We start from the raw sequence: 24,805 nt of genomic DNA on the forward strand, positions 1-24,805 counted from the left end.
GTTATAGCTGCAAAGGGTCGACCAACTCAATATTGAACCCCACAGACTAAGACTGGGATGCCATTAAAGTTCATGTGCGTGTAAAGGTAGGTGTTCCAATACTGTACAATACTGTACAATACAGTATAGTGTATCTACATTGGTAAGCATACTCCTCAAAACCATAGCAACAGGTGTATGAGAGGCTTCCAATGTCTTCATCTTCAGAGTTCCACTAACAATGGTGAAGAAGCCTGGTACTTTTGGGCTCTGGCTGAATTGGGCTATTCCTTGTCTGAGAAATTAGGACATGGTCACAGATTCATCTGCCTTGTTCAGATAGGCTGCTTGTTGAGAGCCTGGGAAAGAGCTAGAATCGGATGCAAAGACCAGTGTTAAAATAAGGTCTCGTTCCAATGAAAGGGAAGCAATATCACTGAGTGATTTGAGTGCTTTTCAGGCCATTGGCAAAGCAAATGTCTACCTGAGCTTTTTCCATGTTTCCCTTGATTTCCATCATTTCTATCAGTGAAGGTACTCCCCTGCAGGGTACACATGGATTAGGGTGTGGAAAGGGTGTAAGCATGTCCGGAGAATGATGCAAAACAACTGAGGTGTCAATCATCCTGTACCAAGGTCCTATTGGCAAAAGGGCAGGTTGCAGTGCCGGAGTACCTTGTAAAGGCTCTGGGTGGAAGTTGGTGGTAACAGTGCAACCTGTGGTGTGATGTAACACCTGGTCATACACCTTGAGACTCTGTGTGGTGGAATTTTTACCACCAATTTTTAAAATGTCTGAATAAACGCAAATAGCCTGGCTCAGGATTGAGCACACACAAGTGCCCCCATAGGAAGCCACTTCCTTTGGGGGCACTCGGTGAGGGGAAGGATCCAGGGTGCTATATTATTTTTCCACATCACAGGTCCCTGTATAGGTCCAGGCTTTACATGTCATGGAGGGCATACCCCCAGTCGGGTTTTCAGGGTCTGGGAACCATAGCAATGGGCCATGGCCCTGCACCTGTATAGCACCCTATGGTTAACTACACGTGTTGCAGCAAAAAGGTTTCACACATGTCATATCTAGGGATGGTAGAACGGTTCGGGTCGACCATCGGTTCGACACGAACATTGACTGTTCGAAATTTGGCCCAATTCCGAACTTTTTGCGGAAAAAGTTCGGAATTCGGCAACCAGAACCGACCAAAATGCAATGGGACAGGAACTGGGCTTTAAAAGCCCGTGATTGGACCAGAAACATCAGTAAAAGCCAATTGAGGGGGCAGGATGATGCTAGGAATGTGATTGGAGTGACTAGGGGGTCCAGAGGCCAATCAGTAGTGAATACGCCCCCCAGTATATAACATAGCCACATCAAATCTCTAGCACTGTAATACAGGGGCTGTGGAAGAGAGTGGAAGCAGTTCTGTTACTCCTGCTGCAAAAGTGTCATTTAGCAATTATTAGTGTGAGGAAAGGGATATCTAGTGTAGTTAGAACATGTTTTGGAAAAATCCCCTATGGGGTGGGACTTTTTAGGTCACTCAAGATAAATAATATAAAAAAAGGTACTTATTGATAATTTTATTTATATTCACAAAAAAGAATAGAAAATTGACATACAACAATAATATCATTAAAATTGGACAAAACTGGTGTGAATAAAAAAGATGAACATATGGATTCAACCGACCACATATGAAATAGTCGGTTGAATCCATATGTTCATCTTTTTTATTCACACCAGTTTTGTCCAATTTTAATGATATTATTGTTGTATGTCAATTTTCTATTCTTTTTTGTGAATATAAATAAAATTATCAATAAGTACCTTTTTTTATATTATTTATCTTGAGTGACCTAAAAAGTCCCACCCCATAGGGGATTTTTCCAAAACATGTTCTTCATACTGGGATGTGGCACTCACATTTAGGAACACAGCGGGAACACACCCACAATCTAGTGTAGTTAGGGTACTATATACCACTACAGTTAGATTTAATAATCTAGTTTCTGTAGGGAAAGTGTTAAGTGTCAGTGTGACCGTAGTGTAGTTTAGGGTGAACTGACTCTGACTGCTATGCGGGGGTGACCAAACCTTTCCATGTCAGGGTGACCGCCAGAGAAAAAAGATCATTTGTCTTAGAATTGCAGTAGAGCAGGGATGGGGCTCCGCTCCTTGTATGCCAGGGTGACCAAATTCATCCATGTCAGGGTGACCGCCAGAGAAAAAAGATTGTTTGTCTTAGAATTGCAGTAGAGCAGGGATGGGGCTCCGCTACTTTCACACCTGGGTGTTTTTGTTTCAGGCGTTTATTGGGCTTTTTTGTGGATGTCTTTGGAGGCAGGCATGACATCTGAACTTCTGTGTAGGGGTATATATACACACACACATATATGTATATCTACACATACACACATATAGGTGTAAAAGTAGCAGAACCCCATCCCTGCGCTAATGAAATTATTTGCAGGGATAGGGTTCCGCTCCTATCACACCTGTATGTGTGTATGTGTATATATACATATATGTGTGTGTGTGTATATATACCCCTATACAGAAGTTCAGATGTTATGCCTACCTCCAAAGACGCCCAAAAAAAAGCCCAATAAGCGCCTGAAACAAAAACGCCCAGGTGTGAATGTAGCCCCAAACCCCAAAGCCTAAAGGGCCATACACACTATAAGATTTTCTGAAGACTTTTTCCTTTAGACTTACCAAAACCATATAATATGAGGTCAAACCTAAACACTTTCAATTTGTATGCAATCTGGCAGGCCCTTGCACTACATAGAAAAGGTAAATCTGAAGGAAAAAGTCTTCAGAAAATCTTATAGTGTGTATGGCCCTTTAAAGAGGAAGTAAACTCACTTAAAAAAAACGAGAAAAAAAAGCCCTGTAAAGAGAAAGGCATAATGAGCTAGTATGCAAGTATTATGAAGTACTTACCTTGAAACGAAGCCCCCGCCGTGCCGCCCCCTCAGCAACAGGACGGCCGACATGTCCGGCCGTCCTGCTTCCGGGTTCGCGTCCTCCGGCCATCTGATTGGCCGGAGGCGCGATTACATCACTCCTGCGCGCGCGTGGGAGCCGCCGTTCACGGCATAGGACTCTGAAGGAACGGCACGGGTGGCCATTGCTTCAGAGCGCATGCGCCGATGAAGTCATCGGCAGTATGCACTCTAAATATCTCCTAAACGGTGCATGTTTATGAGATATTTATAGCACCTATAGGTAAGCCTTAATATAGGCTTACCTATAGGTAAAAGTTTGTGAAGTGGGTTTACAACCTCTTTAAGCTGGATACACACTATACAACTTTTGTTGTTTGATTTCCTTTAGATTTACCTTCAACTGTGTAGTGCAAGGGCCTGCCTAATTGCATACAAATTGAAAGTGTTTAGGTCTGACCTCATTTTATATGGTTTTGGTAAATCTAAAGGAAAATATCAAAATAAATTGTTTAGTGTGTATCCAGCTTAAGACTGAAGGAAGAAAAAAGCAAAACGTTGAAAAAGCAGAATGATGACTTCATCTCTCTACTCTCCTCCTGTCAGCAAGTTCACAATCAGCACATAAACACAGCAAAACACCTGACTGGCTCTCTGTGCTGCCCCTCCCTCTCACAGTCCAAGTTTTGCTGTACAGAGAATTGTGCAAATTGATAAAGACAAAATCAGGCTTCTTCTTAAGTTGCTTATAAAAAATACTAATTTTACATCTGCCTAAAATCATCTTTGATGCTGGGTTCACACTTATGCGAATTGGATGCGGATTTCTCAGCATACAATTTGCATGACAGCAGATTGATACTAGCTCTCAATGGAACCGGTTCACACATCTCTGGGGCGGCTGCAGAACAGATTGCATAAGGGTCCTGTGCATCTTTGGATCAGTTTCAGGTCCGAATTCAGGCAAAAAATCGGGCCTGACTCGTCCCTGAAACAGAAAAAAAGGAGACACAACGGTCCCCTGCTGTGAGCTACATATGGATTCAGTGTGAACCCAGCCTAAAAGGGACAAAACATTCCATTCCTATACTCCAAGAATAATCCATGCACATCTATTACTTTAATCCATGCACATCTATTACTTTATGGCCCTGAATACATACTTGAACAGAATTTTCTTTTTTAAACCAGAGTTTAGTGTCAGTTAAAGGCGTGCTAAAAAGTATATAAGGCATGCTTTTAGCACACATTGCAGTGCCCTAAATGCTATTGTAGAATGGCTAATGTGTTAACAAAGAGTTCTGTTTATATGCACAACTGATTACAACAATTCTAACTGTTGCTTTCCAAACAACATTTTTATCAGCTATACATAAATAGTCAGATTCCATTTATAGAGTCAAGCCACCAAACACTGGCAGTTCATGGTGGAATGGATGCTAGAGAGTTAAATCCCTAAAATATGTGTTATTTTTCATATAAACTCTATTGCCAATATATGGTTTCTGTATTTCAAATCTCAGGACTGCACAAAATTGGCATTCCTATTTTTAAAGCTATATCATGAAGAATAAAGTAAAAAAAAAAAAAAAAGCAAGAGCACACAAAATTGCAATGGCACAGAACATTTCTAAGTGGGTGGATTGAATGAGAGGAAATAGGGCAGGATAATATCACAGCTGGAGTCCCTTAGAGATATGACTCAGCCCAATAGACTTAACCAAAAGTAAAATATTACTTCTGAGCAGATTAAATCCTTTAACTTATTAGGAACACAGAGATGTGCTAAAAAACCATTATGTGTCAACATATTACTTATTTTGTTTTAGTAAGCAATGTGCCCTTGTAGATTATTTGAAAATGTTGACACTGGCATTATAGGGATGTAATGTATATACTGTAGATGCTCCATCTAGTGAACTATTACATGATGCCTGCTATCTTGCATAACGTCTTGTATCCTGCAAGATAACCATTGGACAGTGTTATTACAGATAATTTCCCAGCAATACGGTTGTGTTTTCTTACATCCCACAATGGTCTGGGGAGGGATGAGTAAAGTTTTGTTGAGTTGGTAATTTTAACCAGTTGTGGTCACTAGACGTGATACACACAGTCAAAAAAATGGTCATGAAAGTACACTGGGCATGTGTACCACATCCAGTTCTTCATTCCTGCTGATGCTCCCATTCCTTGCACTTGACATCAGTTCACAGCTATGACAATAATAGCTGGCAGTTTCTATGTAAATACAGCAGCTATAGAAGCTGCTGCTGTAAAAAAAAAAAAAAACATTCATATGACAGTATTTATATATACACTGTTCAGACCCAAGAAAGAGAGAGATGCAAAGTACATTTTAACATTTGTATATAAACAGGGATTAACATTAATCTGCATATGATGTCAGTTAAAGCAACCTGGCAAGTAAAAAAAAATTGAACAAAATTTGTGCTTGTGTTTATTCTTCCAACCATTATTATATATAAAGTTATGTTTATTTATCTTTTTTTTTTTAATGTTGCATAAAAACAACCAGAAATAAAACCCTAATCTCTTTTGCAACTACCTTTGCAATGATTTGTACCAATACCTTGTTATCTACAGTAACAATATTTTTTTTAATCACTTCCCATCCTAAGGACGTAGCTGTATGTTGTTGGATGAGAGCAGAGATATTTTTTTTTTTTAAATCAGAAAAATGTTTTATTGTTTACAACCCCAAATGTAACAATACAATATAATGCAGTCACAGTACATTGGCAATCCTCCCTTTTTTTGGGTTGCATTTGTGGGCATAGAAGTCAAACAAATATTGGTATCTATATACGGTCAGACCATTACATATATATCAGAAATTATACAATTGTAGTTCAACTCAACCAATAAGAGCAGAGATATCTGGGTCATGGCTGATCCAGGTATCACTTTTTAGAGCCAGAGATTCCCTACAATATAAAAAAGTGATCTGAGTGGTTATATAGGTCCCCCACCACCACCCACTTTTACCAGGCTCTCCCATCCCGCCAGATGTCCTAGACAGAGTAAGAGGAACTTCTGTTGTTCCTCCCCCTCTGTGACATTAGAAATCGAAAGCGATGAGGATTTAGTCACTTTCAGTTTTCAGAGTATAGAGGAGAGATCTGGGGTCTTATAGAAAAAACTGCAACAACAACCATTTTATTCTCCAGGGCATCTGCTTAAAAATATATAATGAATGAGGGTTAATAATGAGGGAAGTAATTTTCCAGCAAAAACAAATTGGCTTGGACTGAAGGTGTTTTGACTAAAACTGATCAAAGTAGAAAGAATTTTTGTTACTCTTTTGTCTATAGTTTGCAGTTTAATTCATAATTTAATTAAAGATTTTTTTGCAAGACAATGGGGAAGATTTGCTAAAATTGGAGAGTGCAGAATCTGGTGTAGCTGTGCATGGTGGCCAATCAGCTTCTGACTTCAGCTTGTTTAAGCTTTGGCAATAAAACCTGGAAGCTGATTTATTTCTATTTAGAGCGGCAGAAGTTTTTGCACGCTCCAGTTTTAGTTAATCTCCCCCGCCCCCCCGATATCACCAAATGAAAGTCTTGTTTGTCCAAAAAGAGCCATGTGTATTACTGTGTTTTCTTAAGTAATGACAAAACGAATAAAATATATATATATATATATATATAGCAGAAAGTATGCAATGACTATATCTACACCGCTCCACACTACCAAGAATTATTTTGCTGATCTATGATTATTTTTAAAACCGTAACATTATTTTTTTTTAACCTAGCATTAGTACTTCAAAGTTGTTTGTGTCTTCACGTCTGGTGAACCCCTGCACTGTATAGCTAGAAGTATGAAAAGTCACAATGTCAGTTGTTAAGACCTCTAACATTGTATGGTCTCATCAGTCTAGCATCGTAAACATTAAATCATGGGAGAGCAGAGAATAAGGAAAACGCCACCTTATTCTTTAAAACCAATTTGCTCATGAGAAGCAAAGTAAGCATGCATCTGAAGAGCAGGTATCCCCTGATGTCTCATCTTACCATAAGAGTTCTTGCCTGTGACACTGCAGGCCCTGAGTTTCTGAAAAGTCAGCATTTTTATATATCTCCCCAACCCCCACCCACTTCCCGCGTGACAGTATTTATGCCTAGGGCTAGGTCATTCAAGAACTTGGCATCAGATTCCTGGATGCACTAGAAATAGTGCAAGAAGTGCAATATATCCTATTTCAAGGCTTTTGCATTCAGAAGCATGCAGGTAATTACTGGTAAGGTTTGAAACTACTATGAATATTACGGATAATTAGGTCGGCACCTACTATACAGGTATAGGGCTACTTTGCTTTTCATGGGTGCTTTTTATTTTTTATTTTTTCTATTTTCAGCACTTATTTTATCTGATTTAAAAAAATACACTGTGTATAACCTAATCCTTTGCACCGTGTTTTTGTGTGTATACACCCTAGCGTACATTCATTCAATGAACAATCCACAATAAGCAGTGTCCATTTACATAAATTCATTTAACAGTTCACTCCCACAGTGCTTCTTATTGATAGGAGTTGAGAGCCAACTTTTGTAGGAATTTATGGATATGGACACTGCTTATTGTGAATTGTTTAAAGGGCATACATGAATGTTTGCAACTTCTTATATGAAATATACAGTAGATGTTCACTAGCATGTATACACACAAAGACACTGGACAAATTAGGGTATACATTTTTTTATTCAGGTAAAATAAGAGCTCAGCACACTGAAAACACTATTTTTTGCATAGATAATAGCACAGCTGCTAGGTAAAGGCTTAACGCTGTATTCACAACACAAATGCAATACAGCGGCCCAAGCAAGAACTCACAGAAAACAATTGTTTTTGGTGTGTCCCATTCATACTGCAAAGCAGTCCAGGGCTGCAGCAAGTGATAAAATGAAGACATGCTGCATTTTATTGCAGCACACTTTACTGGATCGCATGTACAGTGACATGAATGAAGTGTACTTTTTTACACTTTAAATATAGTTTTTACAAATACAAACTAGGGAGCGGTGTGTGGTGCATCATTCTGGCCAGTGAGGAGTGAGAGAACCAGGAGAGCTTCTGCTCTCATGCACAGCACTGGATCTAGATCGGCTCAAGTAAGTATATTGGGAGGCTGGGGGTCCTCTACAATAGAAGATTCTTTACCTTATGCATAAAGGTAAAAAACCTGAAGGCTTTAGAATCACTTTAGGTTTTCAAACTTCAAGCTTTAGATTACTATTAGTATGCTAGAAATAACTGAAATTAAACTATTGTTTTCTATGTGCCCTTGCAGTGACCTGTATTTACCCAGTTTGGAAATGTGCAGGTCACTGGAAATGGTGAGAACAAGCCCTTGAGGGTGTATTCACACAGGCATTTAGCACACACTGCGAATTCCAGCAGCAAGAATCTGCTGGATTCCTGCGGTTTAAATCACATGCATGTTGAAGAGCTGCAGCTGTTTAGCCCATAGAAAAGAATGACAGGCTGTTGGCTTCTGCAGCTATACATGACTGTTTGTACAACCAGCGATTTTGGGCCAAGTGCTAAGTCATGAGAGGAATCAGGTGATCAATCAATGGAAAAGAAAGGAAGAGAGTTCTCCTACAAGTTATACAGAACAGCAGGATTTTTTTTATAATACACATCTACAGAAGCTACTCAGAAACACACCTCAATAGCAGTGTAACAGATGGGTACCTTATGCTACAGGGTTACAGCAGTCTGACCAAGTTTGCTTCCTCTGTAATGGACAGGACCTCACAAGGATTTAGTCTCTTTGCTATTTAAGCCCAGCTCCTCTCCAGATTGAGGATATCACCTTTACACCCATTTCCCCAGAGGGCCACATGAAGGGGGGTTCATTAAAAGTGGAACTTCACCCAAAGGGTTCTACTTTTCTGCCTCCTCCCTCCCTCCCTCCTTTACCACTTTTGGACGTTTTAATTTTTTGGGGTGGGAGTGGGTACCTAGTTTTTACAGGTAGCTTCCACTTCTGCTTGGACTGCCTAGGCTATCCGAGCAGAAGTTTGCCCCTTCCTTTGCCCGGAGCCTTCTGGGACATGTCACAGGTCCCAGAAGGCTGTGGGACCATTCACAAACTGCAGCGCAGCTCATGCATGTGCAAGTGAAAGCTGACTGAGAAAGAAATCACAACTGGCTTCCCTTAATAAACATGGTGGCATAGCTGACCCAAAGACAAGAAAACAACTGGCTCGGGTGGGGTTGGCGCTGCATCTCTGGATAGGTAAGTGTTCTTTTAATAAAAGTCAGCAGCTAGAGTACTTGTATTTTCTTTTTTGGAGGGAGACTGAAGATCCTCTTTAGGTTCCCTTTACTGCTTTTTTACTGATATGACTCTTCTTAAAAGCGGATGCATAATATTTTTTTTTCAATGGGTGCAACAGGCTTAATATAAATGTGTGGCGAGAACAGCCAAGTTTTCTTTTAGGCCATTAACTCCTATTTAGTGACCAGTAATGTTTATGGTAATTTGCTTTCCCCTCAGAATGGGGGAACACCAAGCAGCGTCAACATTACTATTTTTTTGAGGGAATTGTAAACGATTTGTACTATTTTAATTTAAAGCAATGATTTTTATTAAATGTTGCAATATATATTAATATATTTTAAGACATTTGCAATATACTTGTTTTGAAAACTTAGTATAGTGTTGTAGTTTTAGAAATTGCCCTGTATAGTCCCAGTAACAGAGAGGACCCCCTTTTTTATGTATGGTAATTTACTTTCCCCTCAGGATGGGGGAACACCAAGCAGCGTCAACATTACTATTTTTTTTTCCAGAACTTCTTAGAGCACAACAAGATATCCACTCCGTGCAAAGGATCGCTACTAAGCTCATTGAGATCACTAGGCCCCTACTTCTTCACCAATGTGCCACTGCCCTTTTATTAGGGAAAATCCATAAAACAAAACCATTCAGAGCATGGATCATGGGAATTTTCAAAAACATGCACTGTATGTCAGGGCAAAAAAATATGTATATATATATATATATATGCACTACATTCCTGCATTCCATGCACATTTGCCCACGTTTGTCCCTTTATAGACCCTACAAGTGCAGAAAAATTCCTGTTGATCTGCCAGAAATGCACTCAGCTATTTATTTCCTTGTTTTATGTTGATAACACACAGGATGTCTGTGTACATAATGAAGTCAGCCCTGCCAGCATTTTTTTTTTACTAAACTAATCTGAATTCTCAACCCCACAAAATAGGGACACATTGTTATATAGTCCAAGATATGAACATGGAGGGCTAATTACACTCCTTGAGATAACACAGGAAGTGTGCACAGGACACAGGATAGCTCTAAATTTCTGACATGATCAACAGTTTTTTTTCCACTTATCCAACAGATATAACAGAACGCTTTCAATGATATGTTTAACGGATGAAAAGGACGCTTTCAATGGAACAGAATGAAAAGGAAGCAAATAAGAGAAGTTCAGTGTTAGAGTTTACATACACTTACGTTTGATAACTTTTTCTGTTCTATGATGATATTTTAGGGGCAGTGGTTAGAACTTTAGTGTTGCAAGGTAAGGGTCCTGGATACAATGCCCACAAGAAACACTGGCTGCATAGTGTTTGTATAGTCTCCCAATGTCTGTGTGTTTTCCATTGAGGTGTCCCATCTTGGCACCACAGCTCAAAAATGTATTGGCAAATTTAATGCATCTGACTAAATTAGCCCTAGTTTGAATTTTCTGACCTAGCATTCTATTTTTTGTGGAAAATTCAATCCATAGCCAAAATAAGGCAAATTTTCAGTTGGCCTAAACTTGATGTCATCAGACTTACAGGTGACATTTTGTAGGACACAATGCTTATTTTCTTGAGGTGTATACAGTATTTAAATATAAGCATATGATGTTTAATTTCACACAGATTTTTGACACATAATAAAAATCCACTAATCAATCTTTACGATGATGATTTCATTGATGTTTATGTTTAATGCTGCTGTATGATGCTGTTGTATGATGGTGTCCTTAAGTGTATGTAGACCTACAAAGATCTACACTGTAGAATGCAACATGAAAAGCTTTTGCATAGCAATGAATTCATACAAATGGTATCCATAGAGCATGTGGTGATTCTGATGCCAATGCTTAAGCCAGTAAGTCAGAAATAGAAAGATCCATTACCTGACTTATTTTGTCGAGGAGCGTAGTCCATAACATACAGCTGACCTGTAAAAGAAATAATGTATAGTAGAGAGTTCTCATATTTGGTATAGAACTAGGTGGTCCGGTACAGACAAGACATTTGTCATGTGATTTTAAAAGATGGAGGGGGGGGGGGCAGTGTTAAACCATGTATGCATTTACAGTATTTGGATTTTTAACAGGCCTACATCAATACTGAAAATATTTAAAAACATGCATGCAATATTTAGTTCTATTGTTAATTGTTTCATGGTGTTCCAAAGATTTGCTAAGCTTATTACTGTCAAATATCTTAGCATGGCTTCAAAAAGGTGCACTCATCAATGCAATATACTGTACACGTTTTAAGAATGACAGTGATCGTTAGACATAAGCAAATCATCCAAAACCAGCTCCACAGGCAGCTTGCCTAATATTCTCCTATAATAGATTTCACCAGGTTTGACTTTGCCTTTTTATTCTAGCTTTATTTTATTTTATTTTTTCACATTATCATTACAGTGTATTACAATGTTTTCTGTATATCAATGAGATGAATAATCAGACCATGGAAGTTGTAGCAAGGTAACCTTCAAAATCCTAAAACTTTAGTTGGTTTAAGGAATTTGCATGACATTGATGCATTTAAGGCTACATGCTCCAGAGTAAAGATGCCGGGGAACTTTGCTCACCTGAAATGGGTCACTGAGAGTAGAAAAGACCAAAAACAGGATTAAAAAGATAAAATATCTTTTGGATATTCTTATTTTGTGATTTGAAATTTCTTCATTTTACATAAATGTTTTTTCTTCTTTTAAATAAGGTTTCACGTGTTTTCGTTAACATTAGCAACAGGCTGTTGCTTTGGTGGCACCGTTTACATTGTCTGCTTAATGCCCTGGGGCTTACAAGCTGGCTTTAATGTAAGAAGGGTCTCAAATGCTTGCTTCCTTTTTTTTGCTCACACAGCATTAAAATCCTTTAAAAGATCTATGCATTTTTTAAATGTTCTATTAAAAAGAAAGAATCAGCAACACTAACTATTGCAGATTGGTTTACAGATTAGATGATATTTGCAGATATAATAAGCTTGACCAAGGTTCAACCTCAATGGTGATTTGATTCGCTCATTCCAAGTGATGACATAAACCCAGCCTATAACTTTCTGAAATGAACACATTTGACTTTGCATTTCCAGATGTCATTTTATCTTTTAGCTATACAAATTCTGATCACAGGACTGATTGTGACTAGTAGAATTCAATATTTGGATGAAAAATTCTATAAGGAGCTCTTTGTGCCATCCTACTATGCAGAGCTTTGTGGAGTCCCATGAGCTGCCGGTCACAGACCTTGACTTTAAACGACCATATGATCTAACATCCCTACAGAAATCACAGAAAAACACTCAGGCACAAATAACTGAAAAAGCAAAAAACAGATTTTTTTTATTTTATTTTTCATCAACAGCTCAATTTTCTCTTCAAAAGAAATTGGACTTTATTCAATGAGATTCCTCTTTTGCAATAATTATTGTTTTGTATACCTTAAAATTAATGTAAGTTAAATTGTTTTCATTATTTTCTCTTGAACCTTTTAAAGTCATGTTTTATATATCATCTAGCTGTTGTTTGCATGTTTTAAAAATTTTCAGTATCTGGAATGCATGTTAAACATCCAAAATGTTCAGAAATCCAATGGCTATTGTCAGAAGAAGCACCCTCTTTCTCATTGTAGCATGTGTGTATCATTGATTTAAAGGTTACCATAATGATTGTTGCCAGTAGCAACACCCCTACTGACAGGGTGTCTGCAAATATTAAATAAAAGAGCACTAGGATATAAATTTATGTTTCTATACAGGAGTGAATCCTGCTTCTTCCACGTCTATTAGAAGCATCATCAGCGGCACCATCACCAGCAGTAATTATTGCAGTTTGTATAACATAATTTTCTTCATGTTGCAGCCACAGGCACGCGCAGAGTACTGGACTGTAACCATATCCAGAAATTCGAAGAGCATGGTATATTTTGATTGCTCCAAGGTCGATGAATCTTTACAAACCATTAATAGGGCTGCACCATGAACCACTAGCCTAGATTGGCTCATTTTGCCAAATGGGTGCTTTCCTGCCTAGCCTCCTGTTCCCTTTTGAAGAGGGTATTTAGCACAGCATTATCATCCAAATGTGTTGATAAAGAAAAATAACTATTATATGTTTTACTTATTGCTAAAAAACAATTAAGTGTGTGTGTGTGTAATAATGCTATTGGTAGGTTCTTTATATAAAAGGTTCAATTGCTAGAATGTCTTTTACTTAGCAATGTTATTAGAACAGTCCTTGGAATGTGTTGTGTTTGGAAACTCTTGTCATGCAGTGTTGGACTGACAGTCTTCTAACATTGTACAGTGAGACATTTCAGGGTATGGCTTGAGGTTAAGGGGTTCCAAAATAACAGAAATTGTTGTATTTTGTAAATGTCATGATGCTTCAAAAGTATTTTTTTTTTACCTTAATGCATTCTCTGAAGGTAAAATACCTTCCACTGTGCACCCCCCCCCCCAACACTTACCTGACTCCTGTATCTATCCAGCGCTGTGCCAAGCTGTAGGTCTTGTCTCCATTTTTCCTGGTCTCACAGGCTTTGCTGAGAACAGCGGGTACCATTGTCTCTTCCTGCTGTCAGTCAATTCCAGAGCAGAGAGTGGGGGGTGGGACCCATATACTCAAGCTCACCACCATTATCTCATACATTATTTCATTGCAAGGCTGACAGTTACAAGCATGACTCCCACAGGCGGAGGCATGATGGGACTTGTAGTTCAGCAACAGCTGGAGGGCCACCAGTTTTACAACCCTGGCTTAAAATGTCATTAAACCCAAATTATCAAAAACTCTGAATACATGCTATATTACATTGTGTTCATACTCACTCATCAACTAGAGTATTTGTTTTCTGTAGACTGTAAAAATCCAGGTTGACCATGCTGTTCGCTGTCCCTCCCTCCTTGTCTATGTCCCCTCTGCAGCCTGAGATTGTGTAGACTAGCTGTTGACATCTACTGAGCATGCTCTAGTTTCAGTTTCCTTCTAAGCTGTTAATTTGCTCTATTTCCTATCTGTTCGGTCCATGTAACTATAGACTCACACATGTGGGTGCATACACAGTGGTAAATGGCTCACCCCCCTCCTTCCCTCTTCCTCCATGTCCTCATATTGCTAAACACTATGTGGGCGGGATGTAAGATGGTGATTGATGGAGGGTTCACCTCCCTGTTAGTCCCAGCATATACCATAGACGCAAACTGGGGTGGTGTCAGACAGCCTATGATTGCCCAGATCTCTTCCAGATCACTTTACAGTGTCTCTTATTTCAGCTACAACCATGTTATTGCAAAAAAACAATAAACATTTTTTTTAAATATATATATATATATATATATATATATATATATATATTTATAGTATAGTTAGTCAGGTTGAAAAAAGACCATCTGGCTCAAGCAATAAAAAAACGTAAAAAAAAAACAACCATACAATGCCATATACCCAATCCTATACCCACAGTTGATCCAGAGGAAGGTGAAAAAACCCCAGCAAAGCAAGATCCAATTTGCTTTAGCAGGAGGAAAAAATTCCTTCCTGATTCCCCGAGAGGCAATTAGATATTCCCTGGATCAACTTTACCTATACATATTAGTATCCATTTATATTATATACGCCCAGGAAAGAATCCAGGCAATTTTTAAAGCAATCTAGGGAGCTAGCTAGAACCACCTCTGGAGGGAGTCTATTTCACAGAAATATAGATTTGTTTGAAGCTTTACACACTTTGTTGCTATCATTATTTATTTGAATTCTCTAATCTGAAAGCGCTTTTTATATCATGTGATCAACACAGTACCAATCAGCACTGTGCAGACACAGATTCTTCATCAGAGTACAAGAAACTCACCCCTCTAAACTTTTTCTGAAGGCAGGAAAGACATAGGAAATGTCATGTGACCTATGAACAGCAATGATTAAAAAAGGTAGTAAGATGATTTTTTATATTAACTTAAATACAGTGCCATGATCTTTTTACGTAAATAGAAGGGATTATGGCAATTAAACATTGTATGTTTAGTATCACTTTAAATTTTAATGACTGAAAGAGCCAGTGATAACTATTTCCTGCTGGCTGAAGAAAATGTGAAGCTGTGCTAAGGGGTGTGTCCTCTGAAAGGGCACTGACAGCACCTTGCCGAACCCTTCCACCATCAGTGGGTCTAAAATAAAAGTATATAACAAAAGTGGAAAGGAAGGTTTTATTCACAAGTAATAGACTTCAGTTATGAATGCTTACTTGTATTTCTTTATTCACTTTTAATGTGCTTTTAAACTTACTACAAAAATTTGACTACTACAGGGTAATCCGTTCCCTCGCAGAACCTCCTTCTTTCCTGCATGTCATAGTCCTCCAAATTCTGGCAATTTCCTACATAACCTTTTATGTAGTTGCAGAAAAAAGCAAGGGGAGACATTATACAGTGTAAACTGAGTAACAGCTCTGAGTCTGCTAGGCATGCAAAAATCACATCCAAGACAGAGTTGGCCAACAGCAGCCTCAAGTCTTTTGAATAACTACAAAACTGAGTATGTTACAAGTACAGTAAATAATGTGCATAACACAATAAATGTAGTACTAAGGAAAATTTACTGTATTTCTTGAAATATTCTGGCAACAAGGACACTCTGAGAAGCAGGCCCAGACTGCACACTGCATTCTGTGCTGTTAGTGTTACTTTCAGAGTATCCTTGAAAATATTGTCATCTGCACTTGAAACCTGCTACATGTGCTGCAACTTCTGGGGACTCTAGTGCCACATGGAGTAAGATCAAGTGAAGACTTAAACCTCACCTGCTCCCATTCCTCAATCTCCAGCAGCATCTTTTCCTGGGCAGGTGTTTCTGCTGCATATACAGTACTAAAACAGATGGACCACCAGCCATGCCCAGATGATGGATTTTTCAGCTGATCCCATTACAGCTCATGAAATCAATAATTCTTTTGGCCTGTGCTACACCACAATGACAGGTAACCATCCGCAAAATATTTGCCCAGGAGGCCATCCCTGGCTTTCACCAGCATGTGGAATATAATGTTTCTGTTGCCTGTTGCTGGACCATACTGGCAGCAGCTGGATACACATGTCCACAGACCCATGTTCCCTTGTGAATGGGCAGGAATGCTACTGTATATATCCTTCATGGCACACTGGGTTCATCTTCTGGGAAGCTGGAAAGGAAGCATGCCACCACCTGCCTTGCCTGTAGCCCTCATTGGCCTCATTCTCTGACTTCTCGGAATCAGCAGTCCCCTCAAGTGCCCGAGCATGCAACATTGCATGCTAAACATCATGTTGTTTTTCAGCTTGTATGTACAGGAGACAGAAGTCACACTGGACCAGAGCTGCTGGAAGCTCTCTAGACCCAGGTAAAGATATGATTGATTCATCTTAAGCAAGGTAAGGTCATGTGTGAAAATGGCATGAACCTGCTGGCTGCTCTACGCCTGGGAAAAAAATCACATATGTACCTTACCTGACACATGTTATCAACCTGGTTGTGCAGGAGTACATCACAAAAGTACCCTGGCTTTCAAAATGTCCTTCTTCAGAGTAGAAGTGTTTGTGTCCAGTCATATCCAGCACAATGTCTGATGGGCAGAATTGCAGCACCAACATCAGCTGCCTGCCAAGCCTCAATTGTGACACCCCCGTGAACTGAAACTCAACTTCGGCCATGCTGCAGAGACTGCGCCAGCAGCAGCATGTTATCAATGAGTATCGGTGCGATCATGGAAAGAGGACAATCCCTGGTGAGTTTGGGTTCTTTTAACTGCATCAATGGCTCATTAGTTAGGAGGCATGCATCATGTTAGCCTTTGGAAGAGGCGACCAAGCTGTTGAGTCATGACGAGATGATCTAATGCAAGGCCTCTCATGTTTTTCCTGGAGGACACAGCTATCAAATGTCTAATCTTTATTAAAAAAGAATAGCGCACACATGCAAAAGAAATGACTATCAAATATGGAGACAATCCATAAATAAAAATGGGGATTTGGTCCCACCTTATGGCCATATCGTGCTCAAGCCCACCACTACGTCAAAGTACCCCATTGTCAGTGGGTCCTACACTATCCATAAAAAAGGGGTGAATCCAGCCTCTCTAACCCTTGGAGACAACACTCCTTGCTGGGAGAGATGTGCTAAGGCACTACAAGGGACTCCTCCTATATCTACTTGATAATGGACACTGATAGAGTACAGGTGTGTGTGGGGGGTGGGGTGCTCAACCTCAGAAGTCTGGTCAGACCGAATACATAATAAACAAGCAAAAAATTGGGCGAGCAAATTTGCTCCCCCAATTTTTTGCTTGTCTATAATGTCTAATCTTTGCTGCAGGGTAAATACTGCTTTTTATCTCTCAGATAATACATTCTAATATTGAATAATATTCTGCCTTACCAAGCTGGCTATGCACTATCCAGCCCAATGTACACTATTTGACTTTTAAATAATACACTTTAATAGTTATTTCAAGAAAAAAAATGACTTCATCTTTTCTTCGTTTATTGTGGCCTAACTAAGCTGCTTTCATACTGTGTGGCCAATGAAAAATAGTTGTGGCTATTGCCCCTGAAATATAACACCCTAATGTTTATTTTAGAATAAATTATTTCTCATCTCTCCCTTCTACATTGAGGCCTCACCAAGCTGCTTGCATGCTGCCCATACACTGTTCAATATTTGGGGCTATTGTTTCTTGAGTAAATGTTTATTTCAAAATAAAACCTGCCTTATCTCTCCCTATATTCAAGCCTAAACAAGCTGGTTACCTGTGGTACAGCCTCTGTTCAATGTTGTCTCTCAAATAATACACTCTAATGTTAATTTCAAAATAAAACTGACTCATTTCTGCCTCTTACATTGCAGCCTTTTCTAGCTACTTACATACCATCCAGCCACTGTACAATTTTTGTGGCTAGTGTCTCTTCATTTTTTTTGTCTCTTAAATTTTTTTGTCTCTTACATTCTTTGTCTCTTACAGTCTCAACTCTCCCTCCTACATTGTGACCTAACTAAGCTATATATGTACTGTGTACAGTAGAGTATTGACTGTAAATGTATAATATTTGTGGCTAGTGTAGCTTCATACACTCTAAAGCTTATTTCAAGATAAATCCTGCCTCATCTTTCCCTCTTACATTGCGGCCTTACCAAGTTGCTTACATATGGTCCAGCCACTGTGCAATATTTATGAATACAGTTTTTTCAGATAATCAAGTCCAATATGTATTGCAAGAAAAAAAACCTCCTAGCCTCTTTCTATTACATTGCTGCCTTACCAAACTGCTTACATACTGTACAGCCACTTAACAATATTTTTGGATATTATGTCTCATAATATAACAATTCTAATATTTGGTACAAGATAAAAACTTCCTCATTGCTCTCTCTTAGGCTCCTTTCACACGGCCGCTCCGTGTGAAAGGTCCGCTGCGGGACTTTTATTTTTTTTCCCACGGAGCGGATCACATTTCTGTCATCCGCTCCGTGTGCCCGCATATCATCCCATCCGTTTGCGGATGATATGCGGACCTAATGTAAGTCTATGTCACTGCGGATGTCAGCGGATGACACCGCTGACATCTGATTTTCCTTCCTTTCCGTTTTTTACACGGATAGAAAAATAGGGTTCTGTTCCGTTCCAAAAAATGGAACAGAACTGAAAGAAGGAAAATCGGATGTCAGCGGATGGTATTCCGCTGACATCCGCAGTGCCATTCACTTACATTATGTCCGCAGATCATCCGCAAACGGATTGGATGATTTGCGGACACACGGAGCGGCCGTGTGAAAGGACCCTTACATTCTGGCTTTCCAAAGCTGTTTACATACTCTCCAACCACTGTGCAATATTTGTGACTATTGTCTCTCAGATAATGCACTCTCAAATAACACACTTAAACACACTCATAAAATCTGCCTTGTCTCTCCCTCTTATATTATGGTCTAATAAAGTTACTTAAACACTTTCAAGCCACTATATAATATATCAGGCCACTGCCTCAGTGCTTGAATAAAGATACAATCAACTTCTTCAATTCCTCTGTGCTTCTACCCAGCTGGTTGCATAATGTCCAGCTACTGTGCACTAGTTGTAGATATTGACTCTCAAAAATACACTCAAATGATTATTTCATGAAAAAAAAATAACTTGTCTTATTGTGGCCTAACTAAGCTGCATATACAGTATACTGTTCAGTCACTGTACAATATCTGTGCCTATTGTCTGTAAAATATAATACTCTAATATTTTTTTAAAGTGGTACTAAACTTATAATTAAGCTTACCTGTAGGTAAAATGAATATCTTCTTAACTTGCCCCATTTAGGAGATATTAGCATGTTTTGCAGTCGATGATGTCACCGGTATATACACACTGCACCCGGAAGGGGTGGCATTCTAAGCATGCGAGTCCATGGATTGCTTAGTGATTGCTACAGCGATCACGTGAACTGCAGTTTACCTGGCAGGGATTCAGTTATAGCCACATTTTTATAGGGAAAAAAACCTGGAGCTATGACAAGGTAACAGTTGTCTTTTTAAAAAATGGGTTTAACATCAATGAATTTTACAATTACTTTAAAGTGTGTCAACTGAGAGACAATAGCCATATATATTGTTTGGTGGTTGTACAGTCGATTGAGGCTGTACAGTAAGGAAACATTTTATTATCAAATAACTCTGCTTTATTAATATCTTTAATGTAACTGAAATCTCTAAGGCTGCTGTAACTATAATCTAAATAACATTAATCTAATATAGAACAAATATGTACAATCCTTACTATATAGGACAGCACTTAAAATAATCCAGAAAGGTGCTATAAAAAGTGCAAAAGCGCCATATGTTTAAATTCAAACGATATTGTAAAATGCAATAAATACAGTTGTATAATCTACAATATAAAGTGCAATTAATCTATAGTTCGTCCATAACATTACTGTTTCCCAGAAAATGCTTAAATGTGTTCCAAGTTTTCTGCTTCAAACATTACCAAACTCCCAGTCAGTGGTTCATCCTTTACATTCCTTCTTCTCCCTATGATTAAAAAAAACCTCTAGATGATAAAAACCTCTTTTCATAAAGCAGGTCTATTGCTCTTATCAATATGCCTTATAAACTCTAGTCTTTGCTGACTAATGCATGTCTTAGATAGGAAAAACCCAAAGAAGAGGAAACTAGCCTAGCATAAAACTATATTAGGACTTACAGTAAGCAAAATTACAGCCACTTACAATTAGAAGCGGTTTCCCCAGCCCCGAGGAAACTCTTGCACTATTGTGTAGGAGACCCTGCATTTACAATTTACATCCCTGCCTCTGAATATAATGACATCATGCATAACTTTACATTTATTGACATTAAACCTCATTTGCCAAATAGTTGCCCAATTAAACAGTGCATGGAGGTCAGCTTGTAAGAGACATTCTGTAAGGATGTTATTCCACTTCATAACTTGGCGTCATCTGCAAAGCCTGAAATTGTACTTTTAAGCCCACACCCCATATAATTTAAAAATATATTATAAAGTAAGGGTCCCAACACTGCACCTTGAGGTACACCTCTAACAACCCTAAAGTATAAATCACTGACCACTACTCTCTGAATATGGTCTTTTAGCGAGTTCTCTATCCATTTACAAACTGAGTTTTCCAAGCCTGTAGGCTTTACCTTACACATTAGCCGTGTGTGAGGAACTGTGTCAAACACTTTTGCAAAATCCAAGTATACCACATCCACAGCCACGCCTCTGTCTAAGGTTTTACTTACCTCCTCATAAAAAGAAATCAAACAAATTTGTCTGACAACTTCAGATATGCTGGGAGCAGACTGCAGACCACAATGGTGCTGTCAGCTGCAGATATGTTTAACCACTTTACGTCTGCTCACATTGCTGCTACTGCAGCAATGTGGCTCGTTATCGTCTAGCGACGTAGTACTACGTCGCTGGACTCCTCCCCTTCTGGGTGGCGCTCGCACCGCCGGAGGCTCGCTCCCGCTGTTTTCTGGATGGCTGCAATCCTTTACTATGGGCTCCTTACTACCTCCTCTCCACTCTCTCCCCAATGGTGTACTCAGAAGAAAGGAGAGAAGCCAGACATCGTGAAGCCCATAATTTGTTTATTTAAAAATATTAGAAAATAGAGGTACTCACAAAGGTAAAATGTAATTAAGCATGGATTGTCATATACAGCGGAGTCCTTCTCTTCCGTGTCCGCTGCCGGCGTGCAGTTCACGGTGGTTCGCAGGAAATGACGCTGTAGCGTGCCGCTGCCCGGAAGTTTCTAATATTTTTAAATAAACAAATTACGGGCTTCACGATGTCTGGCTTCTCTCCTTTCTTCTGAGTACACCATTGGGGAGAGAGTGGAGAGGAGGTAGTAAGGAGCCCATAGTAAAGGATTGCAGCCATCCATCCATCCGGGCAAGGGAAACCTTAAGTCTCCGTGGGGCTGCTCTTACTTTCTAAACGGAGTACCACACATATTCAAGGCTCATTTACATCCTAAGTTCGGTGAGTGCATCCCCATAGGGGGATTTTCTTTGAAGAGCACTTGGGCACTTTATTTGGATTTTGAGCACTTTTTGGCAGATAAACTTCTTTGGAAGAATATAAGTTTGGACTGCACCTTAAATATATATTGCACTTTAATATTTTTTACATCTTTGGACACTGGATGCACTTTATTTTTGGAGATTATATTTATTGTTACATTTTATGAATTTTTGATTTTCACTGTTGCATTTTATGGATTTATGAATTTATGTATTCACTGAATTATATACACCCAATTTTTAGTACTATTTTTATTATATTATATTAATGTTAATCATTTAGCACGTATTTATAGATTTTACCTGCTAGCGCTGCCTTTATATGTTGTTCAGAAATGCTATTTGCCAAAAGATCACCAGTTTTTACTCTTATCAACTCATAAGTGTTTGTATCTGGATGGGGTTTTGTCCTACACCATTCTTGCTGTCCAATGGGCAAAGTGTCACAAAAGGCACTTCCAGATGTCTTTCTTTCAATGATGGAACAGTGTAAGCTTTTCTCCACTGATCACAATTTTAGAAGCCTTGAAGATCAGTTTGTCTTAGTAGGCAACAACAGCCAATCTGTCCATAGGCAAATTTCATTAGTCCTGGACGACGGATCATTCTTTCTTTCTATACCAGCCTCCAGGGCTAACAGAGCCCATTGTCAGTTCAGATAGGTGCAAGGAAGATGGAAGAAATATGCAGAAAATTCCTTAAATATCTTGTAGATGATGGCAGCTTTCAGGGCCCTGCAAGCCCTTGAATCCATGCTTTAAAAGTGTGTATTAACTCCTGCTGTAGCCCTTTTAAGTATAGGGATAGATGAATTCCCACCCCACATTAGGACGGTGATTGCACGCATTCTTTTTGCTAATAGGATTGCTGTTGCAAGAAAATGGCATATCCTCATCCTCTCCCCACAGTGAAGAGATCAAAAATAGAGTAACCTTCATTATGAAATGGAAAGGATCTTAGCAGACAAGGAACGTAGAGCTAACTCATTTCACAAGCGATGGTATGCTTGGATAGAACATACTCCCAATGTTGTTCGAAATGAGTATGTGATAAAACACCTTATTGAAACACAAAAGCATTAAATCTTTTTACTTATTGCACTAACTAAGCTTGGTGGTAGATACCCCTTTAATCCTGGTTCACCCTCCTTTCCCACCCATTTCCTCCCCCTCTCTTTTACCTTCCCAATTTCCCTTCTTCTTACCCATCTTCACAGTTTTCTAAGCTACTCAACCAAAAATGACGTAGTTATGTGTTAGAAGGCCCAAAGGCCCAGAGGAATTGACTAATAGGACAGTGGTAAAGAGTATGGGACAGGGAGATAGGTTGTGGCAGAACCTACTTCCCCTCACTGCTTCTTTGATCCAGATGTCTGCTCACATTTTGTGCCCATTGGGGTGACAAGCACCTCTCTTCTAGTGGAACAGCTTCCCAGACTCACTAGGCATGTCATAACCTCATATGTTGTTGTACAACTTTTCTATTGTTACTGTTGTATATCTCAACGATGTATGTTTTTTTTATTATTCTTCAATAAATAATTTTGGTTAAAAAAAAGAACATCTTTGTCAGAGGGGAAATGTTTTTTTTTTTTTAATCTTTTTTCTTTATTTTACATACAAAATCCAGACCAAAAATAAAGAAATACAAAACAACAGTATTAGTGCAAACAAACACCAATAAATGAAATTAGAAAAGTCTGGGAAAATTGAAGAAAGGATAGGATAAGGAAGGAAAAAAACAAGAAAAGAGAGAAAAAAAAAATTAGACATAGCAGAATTCAGTCTGAGCCGATTGGGAGAGCAGCCTTCAAGTTGCCAAGAGAGTTGGCTGTGTCAGTAAATCTGAAAGGACGTATAATGTCCAGCAGGGTCTCTCCTGAAAATGTGTGCTCCAGAAATTATCTCCATCTAATAAAAAATCTGGGGGTAGAGCGAAAACTAGACAGCATAGCATCAAGTCTCTCCAATTGGCATAAGGATATCAAAGATCGTTGAACCTGTGAAAGATTTGGAGGGATGGAGCTAATCCAGTTGGCCCTGGTGGTCCTACGTGCTGCCAAGAGACAAAGGGGAGTCCATTGTGAAAGAGAGGTGATGCTGGGGCCCGCCCCAGAAATAGGGGAGGGTATGCAACTGAAAAGACAAGTTTCAAGGACCTTGGGTAAGCACATACCGGAAATAAGACGGATATAGTCCAGGACTCTATCCCAAAAATTGCTGATGTGGGGGCAGTCCCAGAGTCAATGTAAAAGTGTGGGGTGCATAAATTTGCACCACGGGCATTGAGATTGTGTGGGGTCACCCGGCTGATGTCAAAATGGAAGATAGGCCCGATGCATTATTCTAAAGTGAGTTTCACGCCAGATTTCTGAAGCTTTTCTGGTAACATTTCATCTCCCAGAATGTTAGACTATTTTTGGAATAATGTCCATTGAATCTTGCCTAAGGAATGAAAAACTAGATGCCGATGTCCACAGCAGGTCCGCAGAAAAGAAGTGATTTGTAAATAAAAAAAATAATGAGTAGAAGGGAGAGAGAATTCCTGGCTCAGTGTTTGAAATGGCTTGAATTGGTTGGTAGTGTTCTCGTACAACGAAGAGACTTTAGTTAGACCCAGAGATGACCATAGTCTGAAGGCTGCTTGTGAAATGGAGGGAGTGAACATGGGATTGCCTTGAATAGTAAGGTGACTCGAGATGTTGGAGGGCATTCCTAGTATCCTCAGTACCTCCCACCATGCCACCACTGTATCTCTGATAACAATATTATTTTTAAGATGGGCCGGTAACGCCCTAATAGAGGAATGAAGTATGGCTGGCAGGGAGCACTGAGACACCAGTACATCCTCAAGCTCAAAATTGGATTATCTTGATGCTCCTGTGAGCCAGTCAAGACCCTGTCTAAGTAGACATGATAAGTTGTAAAGGCGGATATCAGGGAGACCCGCCCCACCCTCAAACTTTGGGAGAGAGAGTTTTTTTAGAGCAATATGAGGTTTTTTCAAAGA

At 39.2% G+C, this 24,805-nt stretch overlaps 1 protein-coding gene across 2 annotated transcripts in view; it reads right to left on the minus strand.

The window, feature by feature from the left end:
- The window catches only part of KCNIP1 (potassium voltage-gated channel interacting protein 1), a 390,322-nt gene that overhangs the window by 272,647 nt on the left and 92,870 nt on the right, over positions 1 to 24,805 (minus strand). Inside the window, exon 2 of one of the 2 annotated variants that reach the window (XM_082255327.1) lies at positions 11,127 to 11,171. The exons of the other annotated variant lie outside the window; for it this stretch is intronic. Coding sequence (XP_082111453.1) covers positions 11,127 to 11,171 — 45 coding nt within the window. The remainder of the gene's footprint in view (positions 1 to 11,126; positions 11,172 to 24,805) is intronic. 2 annotated transcript variants of the gene reach the window in all.

Source organism: Pelophylax lessonae (genome assembly GCF_965119305.1).
Source record: "Pelophylax lessonae genome assembly, chromosome: 4".
NCBI classification, from domain to species: Eukaryota; Metazoa; Chordata; class Amphibia; order Anura; family Ranidae; genus Pelophylax; species Pelophylax lessonae.